General features: G+C 43.4%; 1 protein-coding gene across 1 annotated transcript in view; it reads left to right on the forward strand.

The window, feature by feature from the left end:
- Nucleotides 1-25,302, forward strand: part of PDK3 (pyruvate dehydrogenase kinase 3) — a 185,179-nt gene that overhangs the window by 82,870 nt on the left and 77,007 nt on the right. Inside the window, exons 4-5 of the mRNA XM_033948435.1 lie at nucleotides 10,678-10,862; nucleotides 22,669-22,758. Coding sequence (XP_033804326.1) covers nucleotides 10,678-10,862; nucleotides 22,669-22,758 — 275 coding nt within the window. The remainder of the gene's footprint in view (nucleotides 1-10,677; nucleotides 10,863-22,668; nucleotides 22,759-25,302) is intronic.

Raw genomic sequence — 25,302 nt, forward strand, 5'->3', positions numbered from 1 at the left:
TTGTGAGGAAAGATATTTTCAATAAACAAGTACAATATTATGGCAATTCAAATAAAGCAGGAAAATTATTAGCAAATTTTCTTAAAGCAAAGAAAAGAAAATCTAAGATTATTGCAATTAAAGATATACAAGGTAACACACATACCAACACAAAAGATATTATAACACAATTTCTTGATTTTTACAAGGAATTATACACTTCTAATTCTTATAAAAATAAAGAACAAGACGGATTAACTTTCTTAAATTCTTTTATTGGACCGAATATTCCGGATCATATAAAAGGAAGTTTAGAAGAACCTATATCTTTAAAAGAAATAGAAACAGCATTGAAGTCTCTTAGAGTTGGATCCACTCCAGGTGGAGATGGTTATACTGTTGAATTTTATAAATCATTCCAAAATATCATATTACCATATCTGTTAAATTTGTTTCAATATCAAATAAAGAATGAAAATATATCTGGTACTATGGCAGAATCGATAATTATAGTCTTACCAAAACCAAACAAAGATCCTACTCTGGTTTCAAATTACAGGCCTATTTCATTATTAAATGTGGATAATAAATTAATGGCTAAAGTATTAGCATTAAGATTGGCAAAAGCTCTTCCTTTCATTATTGATGTACATCAAACAGGATTTATTGCTAAAAGACATTCATCAGACAATACTAGACTTGCATTCCACTCATTAAATTTAGCAAAAAATATAAATGATCCAGTTTTTTTAATTTCTTTAGATGCAGAAAAAGCTTTTGATAGAGTGGAATGGAATTTTATATATCAAGCTTTACATTGGTTTGGTATAGGATCCGGTTTTATTAAAATGATTCAGACATTGTATAGCTCTCCTGGAGCAAGATTATATATTAACAATAATTTATCAACTAAATTCAACTTGCATAGGGGAGTTAGACAAGGATGCCCTTTGTCTCCATTACTTTTTGATGTTGTCCTAGAACCTTTATTAATTGCAATAAAAAAAACTAGGGAAATAAAGGGAATCTCATTTACCAGTTTTGAATTTAAATTATCTGCATATGCAGATGATATATTATTATATTTAAGAGAACCGGAAATTACTATTCCATGTATGCTTAATTTAATAGAAAAATACGGTACATTTTCTGGATATAAAATTAATTGGAATAAATCTGAAATCCTCCCAATTAATGTTCATTGTACCAAAGGATTATTTGATCCATATTCATTTATTTGGAAAGAGGATGGAATAAAATACTTAGGAATTATGATCAAAAATACAATTGAAGACACAGTCAAAGAGAATGAAAAACTTTTATTGAAAAAAATAACAGAAATGTGTGAGCAATGGAATCCATTACATCTTTCTTGGTGGGGAAGAATTCAAACAATTAAAATGATGATATTGCCTGTGGTTTGTTACCAAATGAGTATGATTCCAATATTTTTTCAGGGGTCATTTTATAAAAAACTTAACAATATTCTTACAAAATTTGTTTGGTGTGGGAAAAGACCAAGAATCGCTTTAGTATCATTACAAAGACCAATTATGGAAGGGGGGGTAAATTTTCCAAATTTTTATAGGTATCATCAAGCCTATATTTTAAGACAGGGTATGTATTGGATCCTCCCAGATCTCTTAGAAAATGTACCAGATTGGCTGTATTTAGAATGGCGGCTCCTGTTCCCTTTAAATCCAGAACACTTAATTTCTATATCAATACCTATAAGATACAAAGAACACAGAATCTTATTAGATACTTGGAAAACATTAAGATACATAAATAATCTGACACCAGAACCAATTGCTAAATCCCTAAATCAATCAATATGGGTAAACTCCAGGATCAGAATTGGCGGATTTAAAATCGTCTGGAAACAATGGATAACTGCAGGAATAAGAACATTAAATGACGTCATATCAGAAGGTTCCTTGCTTAGTTTTTCACAATTGCAAAATAAATTTAGACTAAATAAAACACAATTTTTTAAATGGATGCAATTGAAGCAAGCCATTCAGGTAGGGTTCCCTGAATGGAAAATTCTCAATACTCAATATAGTTTGCAAGTTTTATGTTTCCAGACGGATTTCTTGGGTCACCAAGCCGCAAAATGGTATAAATTAATAAATGGATTTCTAAATAAAAAAAAGAAAACTGGACTTAGGGATATTTGGAGCATTGAGATTGGACAGACAATTTCTGCATCTCAATGGCCAAAATGCTGGTCCTGGAGATTAAGATTAACAAAGTCAGCATCTATGAGTCAAACATGGTTATTTTTATTACATAGAGTGTTATGGACCCCGACGCGCTTGCAAAAGATAGATAATACTAGATCTAATAGATGTTGGCATTGTAAAATAGAAGTAGGGACATTGGATCATTTAATTTTTTTTTGTCCCTGTATAAAAGCTTTTTGGAATTTAATTTGGCCCCAAATAAATATATTACTAGAAAATCACGTAGGACTCTCATATGATACCATATTATTCGGTACTGCAATGAGAACACAGAGTCCAATATCAGCAAATAATAATAAATTACTTTTAATATTGACAGGAGTTGCCATGCAGCAAATCACACAAAATTGGAAAGATTTTACCAAACTAAATTATACATTCTGGTGGAACTCGGTATGTCACATTTACAAAATGGAGAAAATTTTGGCTTTACAACAAGGAAATATTAAAAATTTTAAGAAAATATGGGATCCATTGACTAATTATTCTAGAGATCAGATATCTTAACACATTGATAATAGTAATATAGGGTTAGGGTGGGAAATATAGATATTAATATGAAAGAAAAATGGAAAAACAATTAATAGGGGAAAGGGATGAATATCTATGATATGAATTTGTACATACATATATATTTTATTATACATTTTATAATATGTGATTCATGTATTGAAAGAATGAAAATTCTATAAATAAAAAGTTAAAAAAAAAAAAAAGTAGTTTGCCGGTCCACGAAATAATTATTTTATTTCCGCCGGTCCACAGGTGTAAAAAGGTTGAAGAACACTGACGTAGACCAGTGCTTCTCAACATTTTCAAGCCAAGTACCCCCCTAAGTCTAACAAATACCAACCAAGTACCCCAGCCCAAGCTCCTCCCCAGACCACACCCCCATTATAATAGTACTAATTGTAATGCAATTTCTGCCATTCATTTTTCATTTACACACAATATCTTATTCATAATGGTAACCACAAAATTTTTTTAAAAAACCAACACAAAGCACACTGTATGCAGAGAAAATGTTAATTTATCGTTTATATTTGTTATTTTTCAAAGAGGTCAAGGCAGATGACTTTAAAATATGCAATGTCACCTCAGTAACAACTAAAGAAAAATAGACAAATATAGTGCAAAATATAGACATATTATAAATTCTCAAAACTGACACATTTTGATTACTAAATTGAAAATAAAATCATTTTTCCTACCTTTGTTATCTGATGATTTAATAGTTTCTGGTTGGACATCCAACATTTTTTTTTTTCTTTCTTTCTGCCTCCTGCATGCTTCCTCTCCTCTGGTCTGCATTCCCTTCCCCAACCAACATCTCTCTCTCTCCCTCCATGAGTCCAACTTTTCTTCTTCTCTCCTCCACCCCTATTAGCAACATGCATCTCTCTCTCTCTCCCTCCTCTGTTTTGATCTTGCATCTCTCTGTTCTTCCTCAGGATCTCTCCCCCTCTGTCTATGCCTCCCATAGTCCAGCATCTGCTTCCTGTCTTTCCCATTTGGTCCAGGCTCTCTCTCTCTTTCTTCTGCTTACAACCCCCCTCCCCATGTCCAGCATTTGTTCTCCTTTCTTTAAGGTCTTTATCTGCCTCTCTCTCCCCTTCCTTTATCTGCCTTTCTCCTCCCTCCCTTTCCAGAATCTTTCCACATCTCTGCTGTCTCTTTCTCTCTCTTCCCTCTATACACCCCCAAGTCCAACATCTGCCCCCTTTGTTTCCGGTTTCTCTATATATATATCTTCCTTCTGCTAACATTTCGAGTCCTCCCACCTTTGCTCCAGGTCTTTCTGTCTCTCTCACTCTCTTTGTCTTCCTCCTCCCCAGGGCCTGGCATCGCTCTCTCCTCAGTTCAGGGTGTTTCCTCTCTCTACCCCCTTTATTCTGCCTTGTTTTTTGGTTCAAGTCTGCTTTCCTGTCCGCCTCAAGGTCTTTTTCTGTCTCCCCCTTCTCCCCGCGGTGTCCAGATCCAGCGTCTCTGTGGCAATCCCCATCCCGCCAGAGCCCTCACAATGGGTGGGGCCTTAACTCCGCTGTTTCCCGCACCCAGCGAGAGAGGTCATCTTCCGCATTGTGACAACCGCTTGTTCAGGACCAACCTTTAAAAGTAATTATGGCAGCCTGAGGAGGATTGCCGGTGCTGTAGCGAACCTAGCGGGCTGCCGGCAGCCTCCGCAGCACGTTCCCTCAGCCACGGTCCTGCCCCTTCTCTGACATAAGGGGGCAGGTCCATGTCAGAGGGAACGTGCTGCAGAGGCCACCGGCAGCCTGCTAGGTTCACTACAGCATCAGCGATCCTCTGCAGGCTGCCATAATTACCTTTTAAAGGTGAGACCAGAGGGAAACATGCAGGCCTTCGGTGAATCGGGCAGTGCTGGTGCCGTACTGTGTAGGCAAGTCAGCCGTACAAATCAAGTTTATCAAGTTTAATTAGGATTTTATATACCCCAGGGTGCTGAGGCTGTAGCTTCAACCACTGCACCACACACTCCTTACAAATCTCGAAGTAGGGCCCTTGGTTGTATTGCAAAGGGAGTGTGGGAGAGACACCCTGAGGGAAGGGGATGTAACATAAGAGAAAATGCCTTCATAGAACTTTTTTCAAAATGTTAATTACTCCTGGAGAGAACCCTCACCCTCCATCAGCGTTTAAGGATGCCTGCAGCAGCTGCTGGTGCTGCGGCGAAGGGGGAAGGCGGTTGCCGGGGTCCATCATGGCAGAGGTGCAGGGAAAGGGGAGGGCAAGAAGAGATGATTGCAGGAAGCATCTTGAGGTCTCTTCTCATTAAGTGCACCAGATACTTCTTTCTCTACACTAAAAGGTCAAACAATTTTACTTGTTTAGAATAGCATCTGTGGCGCCAAAGGGAACTGTTTCTTAGAATTTCCATTTTTGTTTTGAAGAAATTGCTAAAAAAAAAAAATACATGCTTTTCGACATTTTATGTACAGGTGTATGTAGACCTTCTTCAGGCCGTATGGTTTGTACATCTATCTCAAGAAGAGAGCGTGGCTTTTAAGTTGCCTTACTGTTTCTCTCAGGGTGGCACGTCAAAATTGTGTCAGTCATGGCTTTGTTAGGTCCCTGGAGGTTCGGGCAGGCAAGGAAGCAGTAGCAGCAAGCCGCAAGAGCAGATTGTGTTTTTTTTTTTTTGGGGGGGTGGGGGTTTGTAGGGGGGGGGAGGCAGGACATAGAGCTTTCTTTCTGTCTTTGCATGGCTGATGAGGTAGGGGAAGAGGCTGATGATTGGTGATGGAATATCTGTGGGTTTGAGCATGCTAGGGGATTCCTTTCTGCTTAGTCCGTCTAGTCCAGGGATATCAAACTCAATCATATAGGGGGCTGAAATCTGGGGCATGGGCTGGGTCGCGAGCCAAATTTTTTATCGAGATACTTAGGGGTCCTTTTATTAAGGTACACTAACAAATTTAGCGTGTGCTAAATGTCCACCTTAATAAAAGGACCCCTTAACATAGAAACATAGAAACTGACGTCAGAAAAGGGCCACAGCCCTTCTAGTCTGCCCATACCAATGACCCACCCTTACCTACCTCTATGATGAGATCCTACGTGCCAATCCCATTTTTTCTTAAAATCTGGCATGCTGCTGGCCTCAACTACCTGCAGTGGAAGATCATTCCAGCGATCAATCACTCTTTCGGTGAAGAAATATTCCTGGTGTCCCCATGAAATTTCCCACCCCTGAGTTTCAGCGGATGCCCTCTCGTTGCCGTGGGCCCCCTGAGAAAAAAGATATATTCTTCCACCTCGATACGGCCCGTGACATATTTGAATGTCTCGATCATGTTTCTCCTCTCTCTGCGTTCCTTGAGTGAGTATAGCTGCAACTTATCCAGCCGTTTCTCATATGGGAGATCCTTGAGTCCTGAGACCATCCGGGTGGCCATTCGCTGAACCGACTCAACTCTCAGCACATCTTTGCGGTAATGTGGCCTCCAGAATTGTACACAGTATTCCAGATGGGGTCTCACCATGGATCTGTACAACGGCATTATGACCTCGGGCTTCCGGCTGACGAAACTTCTGCGGATACAACTCATGATTAGTGTTGGGTTGCGGTCTCTCCAGCCCCGCGCTGGCTCTGTGGACAAAATAGATGGAAAAAACATGTCTGTGCTGGGATGAGCCAACGTGCATGACTGACACAGTTTATGGGAAGTTTGTATCTTTGAAAATCTTTTGAATAAAGGAAAGGGAGGACTACCTGTGGAGCTGATCTTTTGTTCAGGAGAAACAATAGGGCCCTACTTTTGGGAATTGGGGGGGGGTCCTCTGGCCTCTTGTGCGGCCCTCGGCCTTGCAGAGGTCGGGTAGCACGGCCCGGTCATCCTTCCTAGCAGATCATGCAAGACAGCCATCTTGCTTCCTTCTGTTCCTCTGGAAGCAGCCTAGCCTCCGTATCAGTGTTCATGGAACACTTTGACGTCTTTTCTCATCACTTGATGGGACCTCGGCGTGGCTCTTGCTGGCATGTGGGCCAGCCCTCCTGACTCTGCACGCTGAGGGCGGGCTGTTCCCTGTCACTCTGCTTTTGTGGATCACTTCTCAGTCCACAATTATGAAGCGCTCGTGCCTTCGGGTGCCTCGCGCACGTTCCCACGCTTCTTGGCTCGTCTTCTGAAGTGACCGAGGCTTTGGAGGGCGGCGATTCCAACCTAGCGCACTGGCACTGGGAGGCAGAGGTCGCGATCCATTGCTCACCCTGTCGCCACTGGCAACGGCGGGACAGTGGGCTGTAGTTAGTCGGCTTGGCGTTTGTGCCTGTCTTCCAGCGGACCAGCTTGGCTGGGGTTTTGTGGATGTGTGGCGGGCCAGATTTTGACATGTCGGGTCTAGTCAGAAATTGGCCAGCAAGGCGCGGGTGCAGCAACGAGGGTTGAGTATCTCCGCGGCATCCCATCCTTAGCTGGGCTGCAGAGAGGGATTAAAAACAAACAAAAACGCATGCGGTTTCCTCGTCCCGAAAGTCTGCGTTGTGGGGGGGGGAAAAAGTTACTCTTGAGGGGAAATGCGTCATTGGAGGAAGGCAGCCGGGCGCTCACCTAAATTAGCTGGGCGGAGCGCCCGGCTTAAACACGCTAGGGAGAACACTGCTTTACATTTGTTCACATTAAATTTCATCTGCCACTTGGACGCCCAGTCTTCCAATTTCCTAAGGTCTGCCTACAATTTTTCATAATCCGCATGCGTTTTAACAGCTTTGAACAGTTTAGTGTCATCTGCAAATTTAATCACCTCACTCATCGTTCCAATTTCCAGATCATTTGTAAATAAGTTAAATAACACTGGTTCTAGTATAGATCCCTGTGGCATTCCACTGTTTACTCTCCTCCATTGAGGAAAAATGACCATTTAACCTCTCCTTCTGTTTTATCGCCGATAACCAATTCCTAATCCACAACTGAAGTTTGCCACCTATCCCATGATTCTTTAATTTTCTCATGAGCCTTTCATGAGGAACTTTATCAAAAGCTTTCTGAAAATCTAGATACACTACATCAACCGGCTCACCTTTATCGACATGTTTATTCACATCTTCAAAGAAGTCAAGAAAATTGGTGAGGCAAGTTCTGCTCAGCTGAACCCATGTTGACTCTTGTCTCATAAAACCATGTTTGTCTACGTGTTTCACAATTTTATTTTTTGTAATTGTTTCCACCATTTTGTCCGGCACTGAAGTAAGGCTTACTCGTCTGTAATTTCCTGGATTTCCCTTGGAACTCTTTTAAAAATCGGCATAACATTGGCCACCCTCCAATCTTCTGGTACTACAGACGATTTTAGTGATAGGTTACAGATCACTAACAGCAGTTCAGCAATTTCATGTTTGAGTTCTTTTAGTACCCTGGGATGTATACCATCCAGTCCAAGTGATTTATCCCTTTTTGACTTGTCAATTTGGCTTAGTACATCTTCCAGATTCACTGAGATTTTTCAGTCCTTTGCATCATCACCCTTGAAAACCATTTCTGGTTCAGGTAGATTTCTTACATCTTCTTCCATAAAGACCAAAGCAAAGAATTCATTCAGTCTTATCGCTATGGCCTTATCCTCCCTGAGTGCCTCTTTTGCTCCTTGATCATCCAGTGGTCCCACAGATTCCCTCACAAGTTTTCTGTTTCTGATGTACCTAAAGAAATTGTTATGAGTTTTTGCCTGTTTTTGCAAGTTTCTCTACATATCAACCCCACCATAAAAATCCTTGGAGTCCTCCTAGACAGATGCTTGACCTTCGAACATCATACCAGTGCCCAGGTCAAAAAATGTTTCTACTCCCTCTGGAAACTTCACACCATTAAACGCCACTTCGACCACCTCTCCTTCCGCCTTCTGGTCCAGTCACTAATCTTAAGTATACTGGACTATTGTAACATCATATACCTGGGATCCTATAAAAACACCATCAAACGTTTAAGAATAGTTCAAAATGCTGCTGTCCGCCTCATCTTCGGCCTCAAAAAATATGACCACGTTAGCCCCTATTACACTAAACTCCACTGGCTGCCGGTGGAGGCAACGATCATCTTCAAATTCGCCTGCCTCTGCTTCAAAACTCTAGCAGGCTCTTCTCCAATCTACCTATCCGAGCACCTTGAAATTGCTGGCCCCTCTCGTACATGAAACACCTACCTATTCTCCTTTCCTTCCCTGAAAGGCTGCCTCTACAATAAATTTCTCGACAGATCCCTTGCATTCCAAGCGGGCAAATGGAACAAATGCCTCACAGCACTCATCTCCAATTCCCCCCCCTACCAAATGTTCAGGAAGTCAATCAAAACCTACCTTTTTGATAAATTCCTCTAACTTCTCCCCCCCTCTTCCTTGCCTCCTCCTCGGACCTTGACTTACCTCAGACTCTCGACTCCTCCAATCCTGTCAGCCACCAAATGGCTTAACAAATTGGATCACCCTATCCAACTAATCACCCCTTCTTCGTTACCTCCCTTACTAAATGCCTCTGCTCTGCTTTATCGAATTCCGCAGTATATATCACCGCCGTATGTAATACTACTGTATGAACTCCGCTATATATATGCAACTTACAGCAAATGTAACTTCTCTGCAATTGTAACAGACCTGAAAAATAACTTCACCGTAAATGTAGCATCCCCGAAAATGTAAATGTAGCTATGCCAAAAAAAAATAAAATATGTATAACTTCGCTGTAATGTACAGTCTCTTTATCTGTTAACCGCATAGAACTTCCATGGTAATGCGGTATACAAAAATAAAGTTATTATTATTATATTCTTTCTTAGCTTTCTTTATCAGTGCTTTGCATTTAGTGCTTGTGTGTCTCCTTATTTTCTTCATTTGGATCCTTTTTCCATTCTTTAAAGGTGTTTTTTTGGCTCTAATATCCTCTTTCATTTCACCTTTTAACCATGCTGGCTCTCGTTTCCTCCTTTTCCACCTTTGCTGATACGTGGAATACATCTGGTCTGGGCTTCCATGATGGCATTTTTAAATAACATCCATGCCTGGTTTACAGTCCTAACTATTGCAACTGATCCTTTTAGCTTCTTTTTAACCATTTTTCTCATTTTCTCATTGTCACCCTTTCGAAACTTAAATGCCTCTACAGTAAATTTCTTTTGTGATATTACTCCCAGTATCGGCTCAAATTTGATCACATTACAATCACTGTTTCCCAGCAGACCCAACACAGTTAACTCCTGTACTATGCCTTGCATTCCACTAAGGACCAAATCTAAAATTGCTTCCCCTCTTGTCTGTTCCTGGACCAGTTGCTCCAAGAAGCAGTCATTTATGACGTCTAGGAATTTTACCTTCCTAGCACTCCCTGATATAATATTTAACCGGTCAGTATTGGGGAATGAGAAAGATTTGCCTATAATGGCTCTCCAATCTCATGCATATTTACAGTGGTTTCCTGAAATCCCAACTGTAGTAGGGCCTTGAAGAGAGGATTGGAAAACTTTCTAAAGGGAAAATGTTCTACAAGATATTATCTAGGGACTCCAATGCTATATTTTGAAATAAGGTTTTCCCTGGATCTGTTGTGTAGTAGCATAATGTTAGTTTCAAAGGGATAGACTCAGAAGCTATACAAGAGGATAATAGGGTTATAAGGACCTGGAATAGCCTTCCAGGATAGCAAAATTCAAATTTTCTAGCTGTGAAGAAGAGAAGGAAACTGCAAAGATAGAGAGGGAAAGGGCATAGTCAGGTGGGCTATTTCCATTTGTATTATATTCTAATGTGATGTTTGCAGTCAGTCTTAAGTTTCTGGTTTAGAGTTGGACAGTTAGGGATTTTTGCCTGTGGACTTGAGCCATTGTGGCAGCAAAGGTACAAACCTTGCTCCTTATCTAAGATGAAAAGACCTTAGTATTATTTGAGATCAATGTATCTGAGTTTCAAAACTGATTTAATTTACAGTAATTTTTATGTTTTCCAGCTTTTTAGAACTTTTGATTAAAATCAGGAATAGACACAATGATGTGGTTCCTACCATGGCCCAAGGAGTGATTGAATACAAGGAAAAATATGGTTTTGATCCCTTTGTTAGCAGCAACATTCAGTACTTTTTGGATCGATTCTACACCAATCGCATCTCCTTCCGAATGCTCATCAACCAGCACAGTAAGTAGTGGGCGGCAATTCCAGCTTTGTGGAGTTCAGCAGCTCTTCTATAGGTGGGGTGAATTATGGACCAAAGATGCTGCAAGGCATCTGTTTTTCATAAGAATGTGTATGGAGAATGAGACTTTTACTCTTTCAAGGATATGCTCACCAAAAACAACTCATTCATGTCTGAAAGTTGTGTTGGCATTTTAAAAGTATACAGAATAAGTATTAATATCTAGCTTAGAACAATAAAAATGATTTCTGATATAATGTATAGAGCAGGGGTGCCCACACTGTTTTGGCTTCCGAGCTACTTTTAAAATGACCAAGTCAAAATGGTTTACCAACAGTAAAATTTTAAAAAACACAAAGCACACTGAACGCAGAGAAAATGTTAATTATCATTTATATTTGGGGTTTTTTTTTCAAGGAGGTCAAGGCAGATAACTTTAAAATATGCAATGTTTCAGTAACAACTATACAAAAATAGACAAATATACCCCCTCTTCTTTTACTAAATTGCAATAGCGGTTTTTAGCACAGGGAGCTGCGCTGAATGCCCCATGCTGCTCCCGACACTCATAGGCTCCCTTGCGGTTTAGTGAAAGGGGGCCATAGTTCAAAAATAGACAGCAGATATAAATTCGAACACATTTTGATCACTAAATTTAAAATAAAATCATTTTTCCTACCTTTGCTGTCTGGTGATTTCATGAGTCACTGGTTGTACTTCTTCTTCTGACTGTAAATCCAATATTTTTCCCTTCTTTCTGCATCCTACATGCTTCCTCTCCTCCAGACCTCATTCTATTCCCCAAGCAACATATCTCTCTGTCCCCATGAGTACAACTTTTTCTTCTTTTCTCCCTGCCCCCTCCCCTTTCTTTCCTGCTTTCTCTCCCCCTGTCCCCTTTCTTTCTTTCTGCCCCCTTTCTCTTTCTCTCTCTCTGCCCCCTTTCTGTCTTTTTATCTCTCTCCTTGCCCCCTTTTCTTTCTTTCTCTTTCCTTGCCCCCTTTTCTTTCTTTCTCTCTCCCTGCCCCCCTTTCTTTCTTTCTTTTTCTCTCCCTGCCCCCCTTTCTTTCTTTTTCTTTTTCTCTCCCTGCCCCCCTTTCTTTCTTTCGCTCTCTCCCTGCCCCCCTTTCTTTCTCTGGAATAGAGTAACATAATAGATGCTGATGGTCATAGCAGTGGGATGGGGTGGGCCACAATGCAAGACCAATTACTTGACTCAAGTGTTTTGCCCAACAGAGCATCAGCAGCTAGAAAGCTTGGTGAGAGTGGGGCCAGAGATTGGTTTGTGATGAAGCATCCAGTCTGCCCATTTGTCTTCCTCTGTAGATTTCTCTCACTTGGCTAGATGAGCTCGTAAATTCTCACTCTTAAACCAGCACAATCTCTCCTCATGTTTTTTATCCTTCCTATCAACCTTCTTCATACCACTGTTCTCCATTTAAATTGTTACAGTGCTGGCAGGCCATTCTAGGCTTTATCCCAGGACAAGCAGGCAGCATATTCTTTACGCATGGGTGACGTCACCGACGGAGCCCTCGGTACGGACCTTTTTAACTAGAAAGTTCTAGTTGGCCGCACCGCGCGTGCGCGAGTGCCTTCCCGCCCGACGGAGGAGTGCGTGGTCCCCAGTTTCTTCGTTTCCGCGGAGCGAAGAAGACGCGTGTGTTTTTCAACAGCCGTTGAACTCACTTTTTTGCCTTCCCGCTCGCAAAATTTTTTCCCATTTTCTTTTCATTTTACCTTCGGGTTTCTTTTTCTTTGAATTATCAAAAAAAAAAAAAAAAAACAACTTTATTTTTTCCCCTTTTTTCGACTTTGCCCCGGCGGGGCCTGTTGCCATTATACAGGCCTCGGGGTTCGATTTTGCGGAGGCTGTTTTTCCCTTCATGCCCCCGCAAGCCGGTTTTAAGAAGTGCCAGCGGTGTGCACGCCCGATCTCCCTCACTGACCCACACAATTGGTGTTTGCAGTGTTTGGGTCCGGAGCATCGGGCGGACTCCTGCACCCGCTGTGCCACTCTTAAAAAGCGAACACTCAAGAATCGTCAAATCCAACAAAACCTTTTGTTCGGCACCGGGTCGACGATGGACTCCTCGGCATCGACAGCGGTACCATCGAAATCGACACCGCCTACTTCGACACCGCCCGACCCAACATCGGCGCCGCTGGCGCCAGGTAAGCCGGCTAAGAAGCCTCCCTCTTCCCTCGAGCGTCCACCAGCCACAGTGGCGGCACCGACCTTGCCGGCTTCGCGCCGACCCCGAAAACGCTCCGCCCCGATTTCGGTGAGTGCCTCGTCATCGGCCTCCTCATCGCCGGGGCGTGGAGCGGCACCTAAGGAACCGAAACAAAAGAAAGCGGTTCCGGTGCCACCCATGGATGACCGCATTGCGGCCATCCTCCAATCTCAACTACAGCAGCAGCTGCAGCATCAGCTCCAGCACCTGTTGCCTACTATCCTGGCACCGCTCCTTTCGGTACCAGACCGGCCCGAGCCCCGTACCGAGCCACCGGTATCCACCCCATCGGTACCAATTAATACCTCCATGCCGATTCTTTCGGCTCAGCAACTTCATGCCCATCCTGTGGTTCACTCCCATACCACTACGGATCCGCCTCGGGACCGGGCGGGGCACCATTCTTCCCGGGACCGGGATCGACGCCGGTCCTCTTCTCCCGGTACCGTTTCGGTGCGCTCTGGAAAATCTTTGTCCAAGACTCACCATACCGAACCTTCCACCCCGGTGTCGCGGCATGCGCACCCAGAGGTCCGGGACCCAGACTTGTGGGAAGAGTCCCCTCCCGGTACCGAGGAGGATCTCTCCTCCTCCGATGAGGATCCCTCAGACCCCGATACCACCTCCAAACCTGAGCAATCCTCCTTCTCAAAGTTCCTCAGGGAGATGTCAGCAGCTCTATCTCTCCCTCTGGAGTCAGACTCCAAAAAATCCCAAGCCTTTCTGGAGGCTCTGGATTTTGAGCAACCTCCGAAGGAGTTTCTTAAACTACCCGTACACGACATCCTACGGGAGACCTTCTACAAAAATTGGGAGAACCCCCTTACAGTGCCTGGGGCCCCCCGCAAGTTAGATAACCTCTATAGAGTTATCCCAATTCCAGGGTTCGATAAGTCACAATTGCCCCATGAGTCTCTCCTTGTTGAATCCACCTTGAAGAAGACTCAGGGCTCCAGTGTCTATGCCTCCACCCCTCCTGGCAGAGAGGGTAAAACCATGGACAAGTTTGGCAAGAGGCTCTATCAGAATGCCATGCTGGCCAACAGGGCGAACAATTATTCCTTCCATTTTTCATTTTACATGAAACACTTGGTTCAACAGCTGTCCGCCCTCCAAAAGTATCTTCCGGAGAGGAAGGTTCCACTTTTTCAACAACATATCTCTGGTCTCCTTCAATTGAGAAAATTTATGGTCCGCTCGATATATGATTCCTTCGAGCTCACCTCCCGTGCCTCTGCCATGGCTGTAGCCATGCGCCGCCTGGCCTGGCTGAGGGTCTCAGATTTGGACATTAACCACCAGGATCGTCTGGCCAACGCCCCCTGTCTTGGGGATGAACTGTTTGGAGAGTCCCTGGATTCCACCACCCAGAAACTCTCTGCGCATGAAACCAGGTGGGACACCCTGATTAAACCAAAGAAGAAGGCTCTGCCTGCACGACCTTACAGGCCTCAATCCTCATATCAGCGCAGGTTCTCAGCCAGGCCACTCAATCCGCCTTCCCAACAACCTCGGCGGCCCCGGCAGCACCAACACCATGCACAGGCTCGTTCTCAGTCCAATCAACCCAACAAGCCTCTTCCTCCTGCTAAGCCTTCTCAGCCCTTTTGACTCTTCTCTCCAGGGCATAGCCAGCCTTCCACCTTCATTGCCTCTTCCGCAACCAATCGGAGGCCGTCTCCTCATATTCTTCAGCCGTTGGGAGGTCATCACATCGGACCAGTGGGTCCTCAACATCATCCGCCACGGCTACTCTCTCCACTTCCAGACTCTTCCACCGGACAACCCTCCCGTAGAGTCTGCTTCTCACTCCTCCCAAACCCCCCTCCTCCTGAGGGAAGTCCAATCCCTCCTTCTTCTCAATGCCATCGAAGAAGTGCCTCCGGAACAAAGGGGTCAGGGATTCTACTCCCGCTACTTCCTGGTTCCCAAGAAGACAGGAGACCTCCGTCCCATTCTCGATCTCAGGGACCTCAACAAGTATCTCGTCAAGGAGAAATTCAGAATGCTCTCCCTTGCCACACTTTACCCTCTTCTTTCTCAACACGACTGGCTATGTTCCCTGGACCTCAAGGAGGCCTACACTCACACCTCAACCAGTCCATTGTGTTGCCCGTCTTTTTCCCTAAACCCCATTCTCATCCTGGGGAACAGGCGTTGCACACGCTGGATTGTAAGCGTGCCCTTGCATACTACCTTGACCGTACCAGGGCTCACCGCTCATCTCCTCAGCTCTTTTTGTCCTTCGACCCTAACCGTCTAGGTCGCCCCGTCTCCAAACGGACGCTTTCCAATTGGCTTGCTGCCTGTATTGAGTTCAGTTATGCTCGGGCCGGTCTCTCACTGGAAGGTGCTGTCACGGCCCACAGGGTCAGAGCTATGGCTGCTTCTGTAGCTTTCCTCCGTTCCACGCCCATCGAGGAAATCTGCAAGGCGGCCACTTGGTCCTCAGTTCACACATTCACTACTCACTACTGTCTGGATGCCTTCTCCAGACGGGATGGACACTTCGGCCAATCTGTGTTACAAAATTTATTTTCCTAATGGCCAACCATCCCTCCTCCCTCTCTGTTAGCTTGGAGGTCACCCATGTGTAAAGAATATGCTGCCTGCTTGTCCTGGGATAAAGCACAGTTACTTACCGTAACAGGTGTTATCCAGGGACAGCAGGCAGATATTCTTACGTCCCACCCACCTCCCCGGGTTGGCTTCTTAGCTGGCTTATCCTAACTGGGGACCACGCACTCCTCCGTCGGGCGGGAAGGCACTCGCGCACGCGTGGTGCGGCCAACTAGAACTTTCTAGTTAAAAAGGTCCGTACCGAGGGCTCCGTCGGTGACATCACCCATGCGTAAAGAATATCTGCCTGCTGTCCCTGGATAACACCTGTTACGGTAAGTAACTGTGCTTTGTCATCTTTGTGATTCATAAGTCTTTCTTAATTCAACAACCAGATGTCTTGCATCTTACCACAAAACTTTGTAATAATTCAAGCAGCCATGAACACTACTGCAGCTGTTGCCTGAAACATCTGGTCACTCCATGCTCATTAAGATGCCTTCTTGAAAGGCTGATTCAGCCATATAAAGCTGTAACGAAACAGACTGCTACTGACCTTTTTTTTTTCCCCCTCTTCCCTGGAAATTTACTGGTGGCCCTGGGTCTCCCAGATGAGCCCTGTAGCACAGTGGAAGTCACTTCACTGGCCCCCTAGAAGCAAGAACTTTAATGTCACAAACCAGCAAATGACTTGGATTATTTAATTGTGGTTTAGGATATCGCAAATGAAAACAGCCAGATCTTGTTTCTGTTTCAATGTTAGATAAATCTGGAACATATGACTAAGAAAATGGAGGACTTTGAGATCAGTGCTGTCCCAAAATATGTAACCTTCCTTTTTGCTTATAAGTAGAATCATTATGCCTGTTGAAATATGATTAAGGATACAGCCGGCATGGATCCTCGACTTATAAAGCCCCTTGAGCAACTTTTTCAGTGTCTTGCTGCTAGCAATAGATCTCAGATGTAGCTGGTGGCTTGAGCTTGAGGTAGCTCCCAGAACATGCATTCTATCCCTAGTGAGCAGTTAAGAAAGCCATAGTAAAATCTTTATAGATCATTGGCCTGGCTGCAAATCAATGGATTCTGTCAAGACAGTTTTGACCTGGAGCAGGGGTGTGCATTATCCCCCTTCTGTTTGCACTACCGTATTTTTTTGCTCCATAAGATGCACCCTAGATTTAGAGGAGGAAAACAAGAAAAAATTCATTCTGAACCAAATTCTCCCTGCCAGGCTCTGCACCCTGTCCCCCCCCCATTGGTGGTTTAGTGGTAGGCCGGGACAGGGCACAGAGCAGGCAGGCCTAGTGACAGGCAGGCAGGCCCCATACCTCCATGTACACCCCCAGCACCTTAAATCCTCCCCCATCCTCCCAAGTGCCCACCAGTACCTTAAATCATCCCCCATCCCCCATGTGCCTCCAGGACCTTAAATCATCCCCCATACCCCCATGTATCTTAAACTATACCCCTACGTGCCCCCCAGTACCTTAAATCATCCCCCATGTATCCCCCAGTACCTTAAATCATCCCCCATATCCCCCAGCACCTTAAATCATCCCCATCCCCCCACGTGCCCCCCAGTATCTTAAATCACCTCATCCCCCCACATGCCCCCCAGTATCTTAAATCATACCCCCACGTACCCCCCAGTACCTTTTTTAATCATCCTCCCCCCGTACCTTTAATCATACCTCCCCCCCCGGTACCTTTTTAAATTTCTTCCTCCAATGGCTGTCTCATCTATTTCCCAGCCAGTGGCGCACAAGCCAGAAGCACAGAGATCAGGAACAAGCCCTCCGCGCTCCTGCTTGGGCCCGCGCCAATCTCTAAATGGCTGCAGTCAGTTCTCACGAGTCCCGCGAGAGCTGACTGCAGCTATTTGGAGATCGGCGTGGCCCCAAGCGGGAGCGGAGAGAAGCCCACCGCACGCCCGCTTGGGCTACTCCTGATCTCTGCGCTTCTGGCCTGTGGCACTGGCCAGAAAATATGCTGAACCACCAGGTATGATGGCAGCAGGCAGATGGGTTGCTATGTTTTAAACTAAATATGCAGCGGGTGGGGGGGGAGTTAAAATATGTGGTAACGGCAGCGAGCTTAACAAATTTGTATCTTCGCTTCATAAGACGCACTTACATTTCCACCCCCTTTTTGGGGGTGGAAAAAGTGCATCTTATGGAGTGAAAAATACGGTAACTATGGAATCAACATATTTTAGCAATTCTGGAGTACAAGGTATTGAATAATAAGTGGTGTTATGTCATGGTAGATTTGCTTTATAGGTCCTTTGTGACTTTAAAGTTTGAATTTAGATTTAGCTCATACCATTCTCAGTTGTGGCTCAGGAAAGGCCCTAACGGGGCTGGCTGCAAGCTGCCTATTTACAGCACTGCCTCTTCTGCCCAACCAACACTGCTGCTTTGGGAGGGCCCATGGGTAAGAGAAACCTGTGTCACATGGGGAGGGGGTGTGAGGGAAGGGGTTGTCGGAGCAGGACTAGGAGTGTGGGAGACAACCAGTCTACATAGAATTGTGCACAGATGTGGACCACTGTACAAATTCCAGCAGGAGTAACTTGTGTGCCGTTGAGCAAGGGTCATTGACGCCTTTGTGAAAGCTTCAGGTTTGAAAATAATTATACATGCAAAATGACACCAGCGCAAGGTTTTAAAAATTATAACCAAGATTTATTGAATTATTGTTTCTATTTTTCCATTATTAGATCAAAAGAATCCAGCATAATTAATGCTTACGGTTGCGCTAATGGGAGATCATTAGAGGTGCCAAATGCTGGCCTTCTCACAACGGTCTCGTTCTCATATCTCATTACATTCTATTATATAACTTTTAGCTCAGTGACATCATCAGTATAACAACGAATGACAATTCACCAAAGAGGTGATCTTAAAAGTTTAGACAAAGGAAACATTCCTCCATGTTTCCAAGTTAGGCAGTTTTAGAAACTTACTTTTGATTTCTAAAGTAACATTATAACATTATGCAAGAAAATCTACAATTATTAACATGGTGCTGAAAAGTCCTCAACCTCTCCCTAAATTGACAGTAACTTTAGTCTGGAAGAGGAAAACTGACAGCTTCATGTTACACTGACACAGGGCTAAGCGTGGGCTTCCAATGCCCCCCCTTCCTATTCTTGAGACTGACTCTAATTACTTCCAGATGCTGCTGTAGGATTTCTTTTTAGGTTGCAAAAAATATATAAATATGTTTTTCAAAACTCATTCCTTTTGTTCAAACTACACAGCCATACATAAATCACTCCAGGGGCCCCATTCATTCCATTCATAACTCGGCCATTCATACTTCATACATTTTATATATCAGTTTAGAACACGTTATTTTCCTAGCCAGTCTCCAGCACATGTGGTATTAATTAACACCATGCTGCTGGGAGCGGGAAAAACTCAGAGAGGACAAAGAAGACAGAAACTAGTCACTGGTAAACACAAAGAACCCAAAATGGATTCCATGTAATCCTACAGCAAAGTACATACACAGATATTATTATGCTTTCCCTTATATTAATCCTTAGTGTATTTTTCTCTGGCCTTAGCTACATTATATTTAAATTTTTATTCACCCGTTTTTCGTACGTTTCTATTTGGGCGTGGTCCTTAACTGACACAGATGTTTATCTAACTAGAATTACCCAGAATCATACGAAAAACTGGCGCTTTTGTAGAAAAACTCCACAAAAATACTGCACTATCATGCTCCGACATCCATTCCATTATCGTCCCATAAACAGCACCCCCTGCTGGCCACGAGCCACTACTCCTCACCATCTAGATGCTTCTAAAATCACCTCCATATTGACCAATCCCACACAGAATGGGGTGGGAAATTGTTAACTTATTTTGAAATCTTTATCTTTTAAAATAAAATGAATAGATATAATCCTGTATTGAAGCAGATCTGTGTGATTACATCGACAATGTCGATATTCCAGACACAGTGGGAAAAGCCTGGTTTAGCATTACTTCAGAAAGCAATTTACAATGTATTTTGCAAAACTGTACCACTGTGCCCCCCAGCACCTTAATTCATCCCCATCCCTCCACGTGCCCCCCAGTATCCCTGCCAATTCAGGGAAATTTTTTTTGATTCGATTTGGCCTATTGAATCAATTTTTCAATTTGCTTTTCTTGCCCAATCAAGCATCTTTTTCAAACCGCCTGGTGAGTTTATTTTGTAGCCTCTTCACCCACCCCACCCCCTTTTGCCCACTCCAACCCCATACCGGCTCTGTGGTGTAAACAGACAAAAAAGACTTTCCTTTCTCTGTTAGGTCCTAGCTCACGCTCGCTCTCTAATACTAGCTCTGGCAGGATATACATTTCAAATCTGACATATTATAATCACAAAATTGAAAATAAAATTATTTTTTTCTATCTTTTATTGTCAGGTCATTTTATTATTGAAATCATGTTGGTCCCAGGCTCTGGTTTCTGTTTGTTTTCTGCTAAATCACTCACCAGGGTCTCGTGCCCATTTGACATTTTCTTCATTTTCTGTGCTGACCATCCATCTTCCATCTCTGTACCTTTCCTTCCACTGCCATATCCAATATTTATTTTTCTTTCCAGTGTCTACTATCTCTCACTGTCTTGTGCCCTGGGTTAAACCTCTCTATACCCCTCCATGCAACATCTCATCCTTCCTCTCCTCCATTATCATGTGCAATATTTCTTTCTCTCTATCCAAGAACCATCTCTCCCTGCCCTCCATCCTATGTCCAACATTTCTCCCTCTCCTGCATGCATGTCTCCCTCCCCTCTACCATATACAGGATTTCTCCATCTCACCTTTCCACTCCTCCAGCCCATATTCAACAATTCTTCCTCTCTGCTCCCCATGTGCAGCAGTTTTCCATCTCTCCCTCCCATGCCCTTCCCAACTGACTCCTTCCCCCCACCATGAGATCTGACATACCTTTGGGCCTCCTAAAGCAGCGGCAGTAATGACTGGCCAGCGGAGGCAGTGCTGCGAACAGGCTTCTTGCGGCCTGCCCCACCAGGGCTTCCCTCTGCCGCATCATCAGTTATGCCATAGAGGGAAGGCCCTGGCGGGGCAAGCCACAAACAGACTGTTCAGAGTGCTGCCTATGCCATTCGGCTAAAGCTGCTGCTTTAGGAGGTCTGGAGGTATGTCAGGTCTCAAAGGTGGAGGGATTGTTGGTCACTGAATTGGTGAGTCCGATTTTTTCAGAGAATGAATTGATTCACCAAAGTGAATCGATTTGAATTGGGCAGCACTACTATGACCCCCTGCTTTTTGGCACTGGCGCAATCGGCTGCATCAGTTGTCGAGCTGGGAAGCTAGAGATGCCAGAGGGATGTGAAATAGAAAGATAGTATTTTTGAAAGTCTGCGATCCATATATACAAAAATTGCCTCCCGGGGGCACAACTTCTTTGAAGTGTCTGTATATAAATGCTAGAAGCCTAAAAAATAAAATAGATTTAGAGTATATAGCGCTGAATGATGAGGAAGATATAATACACATCTCAGAGACCTGGTGGAAGGAGAACAATCAGTGGGATACTGTATTACTTGGGTACAAATTATATCACAATGATAGAGTAGTTCAGACTAGAGGGGGGGGGGGGGTTGCGCTATATGTTAAAGAGGGAATTGAATCAAATAAAATAAACATGCATGACTGTGGAATCCTTATGGATTGAAATTCCATGTCTGAAGGGAAGGAATATAAAGGTTGTGTCCCCCGGGACAAAATGAGCAGACAGATGAAGAAATGTTTTCAGAGATTAGGAAAGCTGAAGAATTGGGCAATGGTATACTGTAATAATGGGTGATTTCAATTACCTGTAAATATACCACAATCTGTTTAGGGTGGAGCAGAAAAATCACATACCTTACAAAAACCCCGCTCCAAACTAAATAATGAGAAAGAGGGTTCCTATCAGTCACATAGAATTCACAAATCTGGCACAGTTTGCCTGACAATCATAATGAAGTGGAGAAAAGATCTCAGTTGGGTCCGTCTTGGACTATAGTTTCCATGTACTGGGATTTTTTTTGAAGATTTGCATTCTGGTGACTGTGACCCAGCAGAGAAACGGATAAGTCCTGATTACTACTATAGTTTCAGCAGTGGACATTTGCCATGAGTGGAGTGTTTCTATATTTTAAGTCACTGAGGCTTGAATTCACTGATTGCATTTTTTTGAATTTTCATATTTTCACCTTCCTTAATCCAATTATTGGAGGGAATATTTTACTATAAAGAAGTGGAGTTTTTAACCAAACAAAGCATAACTGAGGTTTTTTCTTTACTTCTTTATGATTGTCAGGCAAATTGTGCCAGATTTGAGAATTCTATGTGACTGATTTCAATTACCCTAACATTGACTAGTTAAATGTTACATCGGGGAGTGCTAGACATCATAAATGACTGCGTTTTGGAGCAACTGGTCCGGGAACTGACAATAGGGGGAACTATTTTAGATTTGGTCCTTAGTGGAATGCAAGGCATAGTACAGGTGTTCACTGTTTCCCTGCGGACCCAACACAGTTATCATAAAGTGATCAAATTGAGCTGATACCAGGAGATACGTCGCAAAAATATCTACTGTAGAGGTATTTAATTTTTGAAAGGGTGACTATGATAAAATTAGGAAAATGGTTAAAGAGAAGCTAAAAGGATCATTTGTAAAGGTTAGGACTGCAAACCAGGCGTGGATGTTATTTAAAAATACCATCTTGGAAGCCCAGACCAGATGTATTCCACGTATCAGCAAAGGTGGAAAGAAGAGAAGGATTAAGTGACTTACCTAGGTTAACAAGGATCAGGGTTGGGATTCTCTAATGCAGTCTGACTATTAAGCCATCTGTCTAACATGAGGCTTTTAAAAACAATTAATAAAGGTACAAGCCAGGAATCAGTGTGTATGGAAATGTATAGCATCTCACCCAAAGCACAGTGATGTTGGATTCTCTTCAGTGCAGGTGTTTTCTGTTTTAATATATAGCACTTCTCTTCGGTGGAGATCCAAATCCAGCCCATCCTAAGCACATTGGTAGTATTGACCCTACATGTAACGTAGCTGAGGTGGTAAAAGGTAAGAAAAAAATCTTGTTTGAAGCTTTTTTTTTTTTTTGTAACATGCTTTACAATATTCCTTGTATCTTGATGATAAATTTTTAGGCCAATATTCAAATTGGCCAGTTAAATAGTTTGTCCGAGGCTATCCGCTTGTATTCAGCAGTGCTTAACTGGTTAGTCCCACTGAATACCAGCACTAGCCACTAAAGTGAAAACCAGATATTTTGTGGCAGTTTGAGTGCACAGGTGGTACTTTAAATGCCTATATTCAGAAATTAACCACCTAGAAAAGTTTACAAATCAGACCCCATAAAACTCTGTCCTATCTTTATCCAGTTTCACTTAGGTGGTTAAGTGCTAAATGTTGCACTTAACTGCATAAGAAAGAGCCAACCACATAAGCTTGGATATTCAATGCCGGTGCTGAGATGTGCCCCATGGTTCAATATCTGGGCATAATGATGGCGACAGACAAAAAAAAATCACTGACCACCACTGGCTGAATATTCCATGCTTTATTCTCTCTTCCTTTCCTAATAATTCCTAAAATTCTATTTGATTTTGACCACTGCTGCACATAGCACAAAATTTCAACATATTGTCCTTGATGACACCTAGATTCTTTTTCTGGGGTGGAGACTAGCACCATAGAGCACATTGGGAAGAATATGGGTTTCAAAAAGGGTTTTTTCACCCTCTGGAAGCTTAAATCCATTAAAGCATACTTTGATAACTCTGCATTCAGAATCCTGGTACAATCCCTCGTACTGAGTCAACTTGACTACTGTAACATCGCCTATTTAGCAATCCCCCCAAAAAATATGTGACGCTTACAATTAATGCAAAACACTGCGGTCAGACTTATCTTCGGTCTAAAAAAATTTGATCACGTAACGCCATACTACGAACAGCTAAACTGGCTACCATTGGAAGCTCGCGTAAAGTTTAAGTTTGCCTGCCTCTGCTTTAAAGTTCTTTAAGGTCTAGCCCCTAAATACATAACTGACCTCTTCTCCTTCTCAGCCAACAGACACAAGAGGAGCTCCCACTTGTACTTCGTTTCCCCCCCGGATAGAGGTTGCAAACTAAAAAAACACTATGGACACCTTCTCGCACATCAAGCAGCTTTATGGGGTAAAGACCTAGAACAACTCCTCTCGCCCACCACTTACGAGGTGTTGCGGAAACGCCTCAAAACTCACCTGTTCCTGAAGTACCTAGACAGATGACCCTTTCCTCTCTTTCACCTCTATAACGGTTCTCTTTCCCTTTCCCCCTCTTGTTCTCCCTTCCCTTAAGTTCTCTCAACTTGTACTTCACTAAACTTTTGTAAACCGCATAGAACTTAACGGTACTGCGGTATATAAACTGTTATTATTATTATTAAGGCAAATTATAGCATTACTTTGCACCAGTGACATGTGGTGACATTTATAGCAGGGGATTCAATAGATGAGCTAAACCTGGGGTGACTAACCTCGGCTCTCGTCGAGTAATGCTTTCAGGATTTCCACAATGAATATGCATGAAATATATTTACATACAATGGAGGCAGCGCATGCAAATAATCTCATGCATATTCATTGTCATTCACACTAGGCGTTCACTAGAAAATCACAGCTTGTATATAGAAACTTTCCACCAAAAAACCCACAAGTCCATTCCTCATTCAAAATAATATCTTGAAAAAATAATTTTAAAAAAATATGATGTTCTCATACCCATAACATCATTTCACTTCACAAAAAGGGATGCAGGACGGAGGCTGCGAATTACAGACCGGCGAGTCTCACTTCGATAGTGAGTAAACTTATGTAAACACTAATCAGACACAAATTAGATACGATCCTGAACGATGAGACAGTATGACGCAGGACCTACTCCTGCTGGAGCATTGGTCAAAGACTTGGCAACTAAGTTTCAATGCCAAAAAATGCAAGGTCATGCACCTTGGCGGCAAAAATCCATGCAGGACTTACACCCTAAATGGTGAGATCCTAGCAAGGACTGTAGCAGAACGTGACTTGGGGGTGATCATTAGTGAAGACATGAAGACTGCCAATCAAGTGGAGAAAGCTTCATCCTAGGGCTAGACAAATCATGGGCTGTATCCGTAGAAGTTTTGTCAGCCGTAAGCCCGAGGTCATAATGCCGTTGTACAGATCCATGGTGAGACCCCATCTGGAATACTGTGTGCAATTCTGGAGGCCGCATTATCAAAAAGATGTGCGGAGAGTTGAGTCGGTTCAGCGAATGGCCACCAGGATGGTCTCGGGACTCAAGGATCTCCCGTATGAGGAACGACTGGGTAAGTTGCAGCTGTACTCACTCGAGGAACGCAGAGAGAGAGGAGACATGATTGAGACGTTCAAATATGTCACAGGCCGTATCGAGGTGGAAGAGGATCTCTTTTTCCTTAAAGGCCCACGGCAACAAGAGGGCATCCGTTGAAAATCAGGGGTGGGAAATTTCATGGCGACACCAGAAAATATTTCTTCACCAAAAGAGTGGTTGATCGCTGGAATAATCTTCCACAACAGGTAATTGAGGCAAGCAGCGT

This window comes from Geotrypetes seraphini, chromosome 6 (genome assembly GCF_902459505.1).
Source record: "Geotrypetes seraphini chromosome 6, aGeoSer1.1, whole genome shotgun sequence".
Classification (NCBI taxonomy): domain Eukaryota; kingdom Metazoa; phylum Chordata; class Amphibia; order Gymnophiona; family Dermophiidae; genus Geotrypetes; species Geotrypetes seraphini.